General features: G+C 30.4%; 6 protein-coding genes and 1 non-coding gene across 7 annotated transcripts; 3 read left to right on the forward strand and 4 right to left on the reverse strand. All coding sequences in view use genetic code 12, as the record gives it.

Moving 5' to 3' along the window:
- The first annotated feature begins 1,138 nt into the window (after window positions 1-1,138).
- Window positions 1,139-1,210, forward strand: tD(GUC)6. The gene has a single exon. It is a non-coding gene; the product is annotated as a tRNA-Asp (tRNA).
- A 140-nt stretch (window positions 1,211-1,350) lies between these two features.
- Window positions 1,351-2,352, reverse strand: CAALFM_C401120CA (putative lipase; the record flags this gene model as incomplete). The annotated part of the gene is made up of 1 exon (XM_717654.2): window positions 1,351-2,352. The coding sequence occupies one exon, from the start codon at window positions 2,350-2,352 to the stop codon at window positions 1,351-1,353; it is 1,002 nt and encodes a 333-aa protein (XP_722747.2).
- Window positions 2,353-2,606: 254 nt separating this feature from the next.
- CAALFM_C401130CA (uncharacterized protein) lies at window positions 2,607-3,317 on the reverse strand (the record flags this gene model as incomplete). Its single annotated transcript, XM_717653.1, has 1 exon — window positions 2,607-3,317. One exon carries the CDS (start codon window positions 3,315-3,317, stop codon window positions 2,607-2,609), a length of 711 nt encoding a protein of 236 aa, XP_722746.1.
- A 625-nt stretch (window positions 3,318-3,942) lies between these two features.
- CAALFM_C401140CA (uncharacterized protein) lies at window positions 3,943-4,485 on the reverse strand (the record flags this gene model as incomplete). Its single annotated transcript, XM_717652.1, has 1 exon — window positions 3,943-4,485. One exon carries the CDS (start codon window positions 4,483-4,485, stop codon window positions 3,943-3,945), a length of 543 nt encoding a protein of 180 aa, XP_722745.1.
- Window positions 4,486-4,518: 33 nt separating this feature from the next.
- On the forward strand, window positions 4,519-6,303 carry ASK1 (Ask1p; the record flags this gene model as incomplete). The annotated part of the gene is made up of 1 exon (XM_717651.1): window positions 4,519-6,303. The coding sequence occupies one exon, from the start codon at window positions 4,519-4,521 to the stop codon at window positions 6,301-6,303; it is 1,785 nt and encodes a 594-aa protein (XP_722744.1).
- Window positions 6,304-7,017: 714 nt separating this feature from the next.
- On the forward strand, window positions 7,018-7,248 carry CRD2 (Crd2p; the record flags this gene model as incomplete). Its single annotated transcript, XM_019475359.1, has 1 exon — window positions 7,018-7,248. One exon carries the CDS (start codon window positions 7,018-7,020, stop codon window positions 7,246-7,248), a length of 231 nt encoding a protein of 76 aa, XP_019330904.1.
- A 514-nt stretch (window positions 7,249-7,762) lies between these two features.
- On the reverse strand, window positions 7,763-10,111 carry BMT9 (Bmt9p; the record flags this gene model as incomplete). The annotated part of the gene is made up of 1 exon (XM_717649.2): window positions 7,763-10,111. One exon carries the CDS (start codon window positions 10,109-10,111, stop codon window positions 7,763-7,765), a length of 2,349 nt encoding a protein of 782 aa, XP_722742.2.
- Between the last annotated feature and the right edge of the window lie 2,770 nt (window positions 10,112-12,881).

Below are 12,881 nucleotides of genomic sequence, written 5' to 3' on the forward strand. Positions count from 1 at the left end.
ATGAATACTCCAATAGACATTGATTATTTTTTTTTTCAAGGAAACTGAAAACGCCGTGACAACGTAATATACCACCAGCTGATATTAGCTGATATTTGTAAAGTTTAATTGCAAGAAATAGGGGGAGGAAGACGATTGAAAGCAATTTTTTGGTCAAGAAATTATCGCTGAAATTATCCGAAAAGTGTTAATTAAGGATTTAGAAATGAATTGAATGGATATAGTTTAGATTGTAGCAATGCGGTTTCCTAACACGAATAAAAGTGATAGACAACTACTGTGGGGAGAGTAGGGGTGGGGGGAAATTGGTCTTCGTAAATGTTTCCCTAATGTAGAGATTTTACTCTTCCTATTTCCTTCCCTCTTATCTTCCAGATTAACGTACAAAAATATAGAAATCAAACACACTAAATTCCATCAAATTTCATTAAAAATATTTATCCAAAAATTTAATCTATTGTTGTTATCTTGAACTAATTTTCTAGCACTTTATCTTTACGAATTATTTAAATCGCTGGACTTTTCATACAATCAAACGTTTGTTGCTATTAGACCAAATATACATACATATCTATCTATGTACACATATTCTTTGCTGAAGATTCTCTCACAGTTAATCAAACCATGATTTAGTGATAGTATTATTTCTTTTTCTTGATATCTAAGATCCAAAGTAAGAGGGGTAGGATCTGGCTTTAAGTTTTTTTTTTTAACTTGATAACCCTCTCTATTGATTTGATAAAAGTGATAATGTATGGAACTCAAGGGGTCTTTTCTTCTGGAATATCAAAACTACAGCAGTGTAAAGAACAAAGAAGGAGACTCGGATGTATCCGGCATCCCATTGCATAGTAATTTACAGACAACCAAAGAGTACAATAAACTGTGCCAATTATTATTTCTGAACCCTGCTATGCTAAGTTTTTCTGATAACGAATTTAATCGATTGGCAACACTAAATGAGCATTAACCTTGCTTAGGTATGGTTGTGACTCTGCAAACGTTAGTAAATTATACTTGATCCATAGATAACAATTTTTAGATTTTGTTATCTCATTTGATAACAATTATAAATCACTCACTTATAAAAGCCAAGAAATTATTTTTCAACAAATCAGCTGATTAGCTCAGTTGGAGTTCTCTTGTAGTTTAACGGTCAGAATACGCGCTTGTCACGCGCGTGATCGGGGTTCGATTCCCCGCAAGAGAGTGTTTTTTTTGCATCAAATGCTTCAATTTTTTGTTTGATATTTTTTTCTTTTTCATAATTTCCCTTTTAAATCCACAAATACATCTAAATTTTTTTATTCTACTAATACTACAAACAAAAGAAACAGCATTGTACCAAACCTAATCTTCATCTCTACAACTTGTGATTCTTCTAAAATAATGTGTATGTTCGTATTTCCCCAAACTATCGGGCCAAAACGTCGATGGTCGTATTCCTGAACTTCTTTTCCACAACAATCCAGAATACTCCATCCCTCGCCTATCTATATCACATTCTTCATGAGGTAATTGTTTTTTATCAATGAAATATTCATATCCTGCATGAGTAAACATTGGTGGCAAGAAAGGTATTATATCATGTTTATGAACCACTCTAATAAATCCTCGTGAAAAATCATTCTTCATTGTAATACAATTCGCAACTTCTTCTGTATCAAATAATCTATCGGTGAAATCGGCAAATTCTTGATTTCCAACTTTTGGTCCACCATAAGTGACAACTAATGGATCATAACCTAATAATTGAAATTCAATCCCACTTAAAGTAGTGAAAGCTGCTCCTAATGAATGACCAATAATTAAAAATTGATAATCCGGATAAATTTTTTTAAATTTGATTCCAAGACTTATAATTGCACCGGAATTATCTTTTAAAAAATTATAAAATCCTCGATGAACTTTACAATTAATACATTCTTGTTGAATAAATACTTCACATTCAAAGTTATCATCTTGAACAATGGGTCTGTATTTAGTAGGGATGAAATCAATATCAGTGGCCCAATCACGTCTTGAAACTGATCCTCTAAATACTAATATTATGGTTTTTCTTTTCTTATCTAAAGCATAATATCCTGTACCAACTTCATTAAGTGTACTAAAATCAAATATTTTCACAATTTCAACATCTTTAAGAATGTCATTCTTACAAGCAGATAAATGACAACCTGAACCTTTATCTCCTAACCGTCCTTTAGATAACCCTCTACCCACACAATAGGCAACTGCAGCCAAATTAGAAAATTGTACTATTTTCTTATAATCTTGTGCTGGTTCATTATCAGTTTTATATTCTTGAGCAAACGATAGACAATATAATACAATGATGATTAATATAAGCATCAATAGTAAATTGAACAAATTGAAAACAAACAAACAAACAAACAAACAACCAGGCAACCAAAAAAAAAAAACCAGATGGTTTTCCTTTTATTTTACTTTAATTTTAATTTAAAGGAAAAAATAATGGAAATTTCTAATAATTTAATAATAGTGATAAGTTCTTTGCTTTAAAATAAAGTAAAGTAAAGAAAAGTACCTCAAAAATTTACATTCACCTTTGAGTTCAAGCCCTTATATTAATAAAAATTTCTCTGTTATGCACATCTCAGTTCTTGATGTAAATTATTACATTTCACACTACAATAATAAAGTCCACAAGACAGACATCTCAGATAATTTGATTTATCACCACAAATACAACAAAGTCTAATTTTTGGTTTAACACTTTCCAATTTTCTTCTTTTGGTACTAGCAGTTGCTGTGGCAGATTTATTATTGTCAATATCAGTAAAATCAACAAATTGATAATTTATTCCAAGGATAGTATTAACAGAAATCAAATTTCGTTCTTCTTCAAAATACAGATTTAAATTTCTTCTTGCTGCCAATATTTTTTTCGTCGCTGGAGTATTACCTAATCTTGATTTATGTGATGGTTTAGTAGTATTATCGCCACCACCAGTGGAATGAATACTAGTATAAACAAAATTTTTCGGTAATTCAAATCCTTTAGTTGATGTTTCTTGATTTAATTCAACAAGTCTTTTCGAAACTAATCTTTCTAATTGAATTTGTTGTGATGATTTTAAAGGTCCTGTGTTTGTTGGTTCATTGGATTGGGTTTGTGCATTCATTAATTGAGTTAAATTATAATTGACTTTGGCTCTTCCCTTGTTAGAATTTGAGGTTGATTCACCCGTGTTGGTGGACTTACCCAACAGTCGAGCAGTTAAATTGATTGATGAACTAAAATAAATAGTAGATGTCTTGGCATTTGTCGATTTGGGTACTTCTTCAACCAACATTATCGTATAGTTAGATTAAAGGGAAAACTATATAATTATGTTTTGAATATTTGTAGATGATCGTTTTTTTTTTTGTTTTGTTTGTATACTTTTATTTGCCACAGATTTTTTTTTTTCATCCCATGGTTTTGCTTACAATGCAACAGTGAAACCTCTAGTATTGTAAATACATCTGGGGAGAGCTAATTAAAAATGGTTGAAACAAGTCTCACAAACAATAAGTATTCTGTTTCAAAGAAAGACAAGGTAAAGCTGAAAAATATTGTAACAATCAGATCATATACAAAATATAACTTTCCAGCTACTCTCCACAAGCAAAATATTATGGAAATACCTTCAGTATAAATAACAAATCTCTTATCTTAATCCATTCTTGTATACAGTTTAAAAGAAATTTGTTGAGAGAGACTACTGGGACTAGAACTCTGTCGATCCACTTCACAAATTTTCAATATTTTTATGCTTTAAATTATAAATATATTTACAAGACATTTACAGATTTCTAACACCTACCCTTCTTTATTTTTAATAAATATAGACTTAACCTCATTGTAACAACAAAGTTCAAAAATTTGTCCTTTCAATTAAACATGACCCCTCTTGCTCTTTCCAAACCCTACTAAGCTCATTTCTTTTCATTATTCAAACTTTCTTTAATTTCTTGATGATCAAAAGGTTGATCTTCTCTAGCTTTATCTAACATTGGTTTGATCCCTTGTTTTGCCAAATTTGCATTTATACAAGTAATATAGGTATCCCAAAATTCTGTACATTCATTTTCCATTGATTTACCTTTTAAAAATTTCTCTGTGTACCATTTATTAAAACAATCATCATAAGCATTTTTAGCTGGTGTACATTCTGGAGCAAATGAAACTGACATTATATTTCCCATATCAATGTATATAACAGTGTGTTTAAGGGATGCTGGTGGTATTGCTTTGATTTTGGTCTCTTTTTTTTTTTCTACCACGACCAGAAGTTTTTGGTGGTAAATGGTTAGTGGTGGTAAGTGGAGGTGGAATCTTTTCCCGTACTTTGCACAATTTTTGAATGGCGGACTGCATATGAGAAAAGACACACGCTTTTGAAGAAAATTAACGCACACACACCTACACGCAAAAAAGAAAAACCACAACAAATCAGAAAACAACAACAACATCATCATATCAACATTAACCAACTTTCTGCTGCATCAAATATGAAGAGATATTCAATTGCACCAACTTCATCACGGAGGAAATCTGCTATTGATGCAACATTACCTGAATCTAATTTACCAGCAAGACAAATATTAGAACAATTAGATCAAGATACTACATTTGTTCTTCAAGAAATTGATAAAAATATCTCTCGAGCAAATACCGTGATTAATGATAAGATTAAGCCTATGATACAAGAATATGCATTTCAAAGTTGGAAAGTTTGGGAAAATACTGGGTTTTGGAAACATTTTTTCGAACAATCAGCTAATGTTGAATTAGATAGTTATGTTGAACCAATTAATGAGGTGAATCCACAAAATAATTTCTTATTATTGAATGAAATTGAAAAAAATAAACAAAAGGGGAGGTATGAGGATAGTCGTGGGAGTAATAAAGTCAATCAGGCTAACAATGACGAGAATAATGATATAGATAATGATGAAAAAGAGGAGCCAGAAATAGCATTTAAAAAACCAAATCTTCGACGATTAGTTGCTGATGGGAATACCCCTACATGGTCAACAGAGCATACTAAACCATCGATGAAATCAATACAATTATCACCACCAAAGAGAATGCAGACAACTAATTTCACTGGTGGACTAGCTCGAGAAAACACAAAATTGACAGATAGCATAACATTGGAACCACCAGCATTATCTGCAGAGACCCGAGCTGTCACATCACTGCCTCACAGTCGTCATTATCAAAATCAACATCAACGACTACAATCTAGAGATTCACCAATTAAAATACATACCATTAGACAATCGTTAGATACTTATCATCGAGTGTCAATATCACCAAAGAAATTGAAAACACCTATACGTTCAACAAGAACTAGTAGAATTGAAAGTATACTTAATTCGTCACCCATATTACCGGAACCACCAGTTTTACAATCCGAGATAGGAAGTGAAACTCCAAAATATATGTCATCTTCATCACCCATGAAGAAGCAACAACAACAACAAAGAGAATCATTAAATTTCCAATCAGATAATGATCAGCAACAAGGACTTCAAAGATTTCCTAATACTCCTAAATATTCTCGATTAAGTGGATCATCAGTGAATAGTTTATTAAGTAATAAATCAAATTTATCTGATGATGAAGATGATCATATTAATCCCCCACCACAATTAGATTCTGATAATCATGGAGTTGTAATTGATAATAGTGACACTAATAACAATAATGGTGATAGTTCAGATGATCTTGCAGCATTACCAGTGCCTGAATTGAATACTATTGATTTTAAAGATAAGAACAGCAATAACAATAATAAGAGATCAATTCAATCAACTCCAAGATCGAGTGAAAAGAAGAGACGATCAATAAATACTAAAAATACAAATAATAACAATACTTCTGCTGCTGCTACTGCTGTTGTTGTTGATGATGATGATGATAGGGAAAATGTATTTTTGGATCATTCCTATAAGAAAACTCCAGATAATCAACAATCTAATAATTCAACAAGATTTTTTTCAACTGGAGGAAGTAATAATGATAATCATACTGAAACTCAAGATAATTCAAAATCATTTAGTCAAATTTATGATGAAGCAATTTCTAAAATACGAGGTAAAAAAACTACCAGCCAAAGCAATGATCAAAATGGAGATGAAGATGGAGATGTGGTGATGTCTCTTGATATGACGGTGACTAAAGATTTAACTGGTGAACCAACAAAAGATTTATCAAAAGATTTAACAGAAAATTCAACTACTGATTTAGGTCCATTTAGAGAAAGATGGAAGAAATTGACAAGAAAATAAGGAGGAAAACATAACTACGTAGTCAATAGACATCAACAGTTGGTAGTAATGTAATAATATAATATTAGTAATGAAATCATTGTAGTTTTTCAAGTAAGTTAGTAATATCACTAATATATGACTTCTTATTCGTTGAAATAAAAAAAATATTTCACGGCTGATCAAAATTAAAATTGTAAAATAATAATGTATACAAATAGATATCACTAATTGGGTGCAAAAAGAAAGAAAGAAAGAAAGAAAGAGTTTCAACATTAGAACCTTCTAGTTAGATAATTGCCTCCTCTATTAGTAATGAGTAATTATTATGAGAGTAATTAAGTATTACATAACCCTCATCATTGCATCACGTGACAAACCGTAAGCATGACAAATAAATGAAATATGATTGGTTAAAATTTGTCAGGAAAAAGAAGAAAAAATAAATGATCTTATTACACAAAAACAGAAAATCAAAAAGAGAGGCGGAAATGAAAGTTGCAAACGACAACAACAACAACAATTCAACTCAATTCAACTCACAAAGAGATTGCAACAACAACTTTATCAAATTAATATAAATATCTAATTAAATTTCCCTTTCCATTTCCCACAAATTTTATTTTCTTTCCTTTCTTCTTTTTTATTCATTATTAGAAAAGTTTTTTCTTAAACTATTATCTTCATATTCCAAAAACTCATCTACTACTACTACTAATAACTTAATATTCAACAATGGCTTGTTCTGCTGCTCAATGTGTCTGTGCTCAAAAATCCACTTGTTCATGTGGTAAACAACCAGCTTTAAAATGTAATTGTTCTAAAGCTTCAGTAGAAAATGTTGTTCCATCATCAAATGATGCTTGTGCTTGTGGAAAAAGAAATAAATCAAGTTGTACTTGTGGTGCTAATGCTATTTGTGATGGTACTAGAGATGGTGAAACTGATTTCACTAACTTGAAATAAATAAGCGAACAAGGCTAATGATGGGAATCTTTTTGGGATATATTAATAAGTGCATTTAATTTTGGTTTTTTTTTTTTTAATTTTGGTTTCAATTTATTTATGTAAAAATGTAATGTGAAATTTAATAAAGATTGATTTTTTAATAATAATAACTATCTGTAGTATAATTTATTAATAAATTCAAAAAGGGATTAGCAATGAAACGTGGATTTAATTGGTATATTCTATACTAACCAACAACGATAACAATAGAAGTTTATCAGTGTTGTTCTGAATGTGTCATTGTATTCGAAGAAATTAACAATGAAAATACAAAAGATTAACTACTTTAAGGAATTCTTATCTTGGAGGAGGTTGATAATCAACTAATTAACAACCACCAAAGAGTAAAGCTGCCAATCAAATTTAATCTAAATAATCAAAGTATAATAATTAAGGGGGGAGAGGGGCAAAATTCAATTAGCAATTCACACACACACACACGCCTACCCTTTTAACAACCCCTCACTCTCAATCAATTGGATTTATCTTTACCCTTATCTTTCCCTTTATTGTTAAATTCATCTTCTATTTTCAATTTCTCTCCATATATTTGACAATATTTATGAGAATATTGTAAAGCACAATCAAGATTTTTATTAACATTTTTAGTAGTAGTAGTAGTAGTAGTACTCAGATAATCTTTCACTAAATCAACATTAAATAACACTGAGCTTTTAAAAATGCTTGATCCCTCCTCAGTATCATCAACATCATTATTGCTGTTGTTATTGTCAGGGTTTAATAATAATGCATTCAATAACCCTTTTATATATACAAGATCAATTGTTGTATCACGTCGAGTAATCGTTATTGTCAAATAATCTACCAAATTATTTGATGTGATAGTTGATGACTCTGATTCTAGGTTGTTTGATTCATTTTCAATTGTCCAACTTGATATCCCATTAGGTATAACCACATTTTTCCCCTCACATAATCCTTTATCTTCCCACCATGGTAATACTTCAATTCCTAAATCCATAAATGATGACACATGCGTTAATCGATAGTTTGACTTGCCCGAAGCAATATTGGTGTTAGTAGGGACATCATCTTTTACTAATATTACCATATTTGGTCGATACATGGTTTCTGAACAACCACAATGTCTCATTGCTGCTCTAGCAAACCCAATCCATATTTGACGATTTAATGGTAATCGATCTTTAATTGAATTTGTTAGCTGTTTACCATTAATTGAGGTTGAAGTAGATGATTTTGATAAATAATTATCTAATAATTCATTAACATTGATCAATTCTGTACCACCATGTAAATATCCCGAACCAAAATTATCATCATCATTAATTTGATATTCCCATTGACAACCACTATCAAATCTATCATCACCATCATTATTTTTCTTGGTGGTACTACTACTCAATGGACATTTCAAAATTTTTAAATCTTTGAATTGATAAATAAAATAAATAAATGAATGATAACCATGATTTAATTTTTCTTGATGATTTAAAAATAATGACCAATTTTTCTCTAATAAATTACGTTGATTATTAGGTCGAGTTAATTCTTTAATCTTAATATATTCATTCTTACTATAATCATTATTATTTGCATCATTCTTGTTGGCTTTATGATTATCAAGAGTATGTTCTGATGGTAATTGTTCAAGATTAAATTTACCAATTTGGGTTTTCCATAACCAACCAATAAATAATGAACGATAATTTTTAAAATTTATTTTACCTTGATTATCACCTCCATTCTCATAATCAATATTCAGGATTTTCCTATGATGAGAATTATAAATTATAATTGGTTCTTCAAATCCAAATTCATTTGTTATTAACATAATTCTTGGATCTTCAACACCAAAAAATTTCCCAGTATTTAATTGTTTAACATTATGATATATTGGAATAGGGGCAAAATAAGGATAAATAATCGATTTATATTTATATTTTGATTGAGTGGTCGTTGTTGTTGTTGTTTCATAATCAGGAATAATCAATTCAACATCATTTAATTCATTCCAATTTCTATCAAATAATTGTAGATAAGCTAATGAAATTATCGGTAATCCTTGATCTACTTCAGTATATATGATTCTTGATATCATTAAATGAACTCCATATTGTTGTAACCATACCGTTGATCCAATAAATTGATACCAATGTTTATTAATAATATCATCATCTGCGGATTGTAATTGTTCTTTTAGATTGGGGAAAAATGGTAAGAATTCTTGAAAATAAAGTCCATCATCTTGCATGAATCGAGTTAAGATTTGTCTCATATTACCATTTTTATTAATTGCAGGACTTACTTTGACATTAACTTGAGATGATAATTTCCGACATTTAATCCCTGATTGGTCACCACCACCACCATCACTAAATACATCAATTTTTTGAGATGAATAACTTAATTGAGGAATTTTATACTCAAAACAATTTCGATAAATTAAATCATGCGGTTGTAATGCTTGATTCATAGTATCAATATAATATTTAACCAATTGATCATTCTTAATCAAGGGGAAATTATTAGGGAAAATGATTATACGTTTACCTTGCTGTTCATGGCTATTATCTGATTGATGTTGATCTATTTCTTGTTGTAATTTATCCTGTTGTTTTGGTGATGATGCAGTGAATACACTCTTAGAAGCACTGGTGGTTGTTGTGGTGGTGGTGATAATTCTCTCTGGATCATGATATACTGTTATCGTTGTGGTTAATATTATTGATAGTAGAGAAATTATGAATAGTATACTAATTATTGATTTATAAGATTTAGTTGAAATTTTTAGGGATAATGATATGAATAATGATATGGTAGATTGGATTAGTTTCTCCATTGTCGAAGAAGATATCCAGATATATATATATATATATGAGTGTTTAAACGAATGGGAACAGAATACTAGAAAAAAAAAGGTCCAACAAATAAACTAGACCAAATTTTGAAATAAACGAGTTGAAGTTGCAGTTGTGTTTATTACACTTGCAGAATTATTCATAACTCTGGCAGGGGAATAACTAGCATATATATATATATATATATATACATGTGTATAGTATTCTTAGGGGTTAGAATATACTTAATTACACCACAATCCACCACCAATAAATAAACAAACAATAGGACTTACGAAGAGTTACACAAAATTGAAAAGTAGGTTGTTTTTTTTTGGGGGATTTCGGGGTTATCGTAATTAACCATAATTTGACGATCCCGATAAAACTTCCAAGATATAATAATTAATTGGGATATTTACACTGTGTGTTTGATGTGTATATCTATTAATAGTATAGTTAGTGATTGGAATTCGAGGCTGAACAAGTATTTATTGTGGACCAAAAAAATCGAAATGCATCGAAAATAGATAATTAAGCCAATCTTTCTATTAGTTCCAACAGGAGCAATTTCGAATCTCGGATTGCAAAAATTTTCTTCTACGTACTCATTTTCATTCTATAATTATTTCACTTACTAATAAACAGTAAGCATCAACATTAACTAGTATAAATACGTTCTTTTAGTCTATTCTAAATATTTAGTAATTTATTTCGAGAATTGAGTTTTTTTAGTAATTTTCATATTCACACTTTGGCCATATTATGAATTTAGATAGATATAAATAATTAAAAAAATACTCTCCCCTCCACCCACTACAATTTTCTTTTATGAACAATACCCATCATGTAGTTATTACTACTGTGTAATACACATTTAGGTATAAATGCAAGCAAAAGGAGAGTTTTTAGATTTAATGTTCAGTTTTCTATAACCGAGAATCAAATCTCTGTTGTTTTCCATTACGAAACTTTGAAAATCTATCGAAATCTAAAATAAATCAAACAAAATTAGTTTTCTTAATTTCTTGGACGACGATAATTTAGTCATAATAAAGACAACGTGTTTCGGGGAAGAGAAGAGTTAAGAAAAAAAAAACAACTTACTATTGTTTAATTTTTAGCAATTTAATCGATGGAAAAGGATAAATTTCATTGTTCATAAAACAGGGTGAAGAACTGCAAGAGGTAAATAATCCTTTCATATACATCAAACACAGTTGAAAAAATCCATGTATATATTTATTGTTGGTTGTGTGTGTGTGTATGCGTGTTATCATAGCAGAGACATTAGAACTGAAAACCATTTTAAAACGAATAGGATGAATTATAATACGAACTAACTCTAGTTATGTGTTAGTTCTTATACTTACAAATAGATTGAAATACACTCTGAAATACTATTAGTTTACTCAAAAGAGTTTTGAAATACGGCAGGCTCTCATCATCTTCCTTACTACTTCTTGTCATATTTCATTCCCCGCTTCAAACAAATTACTTCAAGTCAGATATAGATTTCTGGTAATCGATTGAAACTAAATGGAAGACGTTTGTAGTTCTAGCCTACTCTTTCTTATTTACCAATTGGTATAATTTATAATGTAAAGGACACAGGTCACGTGCAAACAGTTAAGGTTGTCAAAATTTTTTTTTTTTTCACCAGAGAAAGAACTCTCAAAAAGCACATTGTCATTGATTTTGTGGATTTCTTTTGTATAACAGATCAGTTTCATCTATATTAAGTTGGGTCCTATTCGATATATAAAGTTGATTTTGGTAATGTTGATCTAAGTTCTTTCTTGTGACGTCATGACAATTTCCTTTTGATTTTGATTGCCGATAATCATCAATGTACCCATATGGTGATAGATAGTTGGAGGTGATGATTGACATTAATATGCATGCAATGTTTGGTATATGCATCGAGATGAAATTATGTATCACAGTGATGCGTGTGTATGTGGGGAGAGGAGGAGAGGAACATGAAATTTGTCAATGATTTTGCGACGCGTCTTGAAACAAGGATTGATTAAAAAGATCAAGAAAAAAAAAAAGGTTCTAGACTCAGCCTCGAGCAACATAGCCAAACAAATCATACACTACAGAAGTATGGAGATATCGATTCAATTAATAGAATAAATGTTAGTGTGTTGTATGTTAATGAAAAATATATTGTTGAATGTTGTTACTACCTGGTTAGTAGCTGTGTGTGCGCTTGCACACTTAATAAACCCGCCTTAGGACACAGGCGGCAATTCAAGAATTTAGCAATGAATTAAAAAACTAAAAATATAGAGCAAGTTACTTAGCGAAGAAGAAAAACTGCTGATACAATGACTTCTTTAAATATCATTAGTGAGACAATTTGTATTTCTATATTTAGTTACTGTTGTAATTAGTTGCAGTATGGACATCTTTTTTTCTTCTTTTCTTTTCTCTTTTATAATCCCCATGATCTGATGATGTTGATGGTACACGACATCTGATTGGTTGGAAAGAAAGTGAATGAAAAAAAAAAAACAGGGCTGAGTTGTACATATGGTGTTAGTTCTTTCTCGGAGGAATCAGACGTGGAATGATTGAAAAAGATATAAAATATCGATAATTCCATTGGGTAACGCAAGAAGCATTTTGACCTTTTTTTTACTTGAATAGGTAAAGTTAGGGTTTAATGGATGGATAGATAGTAGGTAGGCTGGGTTTATAATTGTGGGCGTGCATTTGTGAGAATTCCCCCCAAGAGAGAGAGAGAGAGACGTGTGCGTCATGGAA

This window comes from Candida albicans, chromosome 4, assembly GCF_000182965.3.
Source record: "Candida albicans SC5314 chromosome 4, complete sequence".
NCBI lineage: Eukaryota > Fungi > Ascomycota > Pichiomycetes > Serinales > Debaryomycetaceae > Candida > Candida albicans.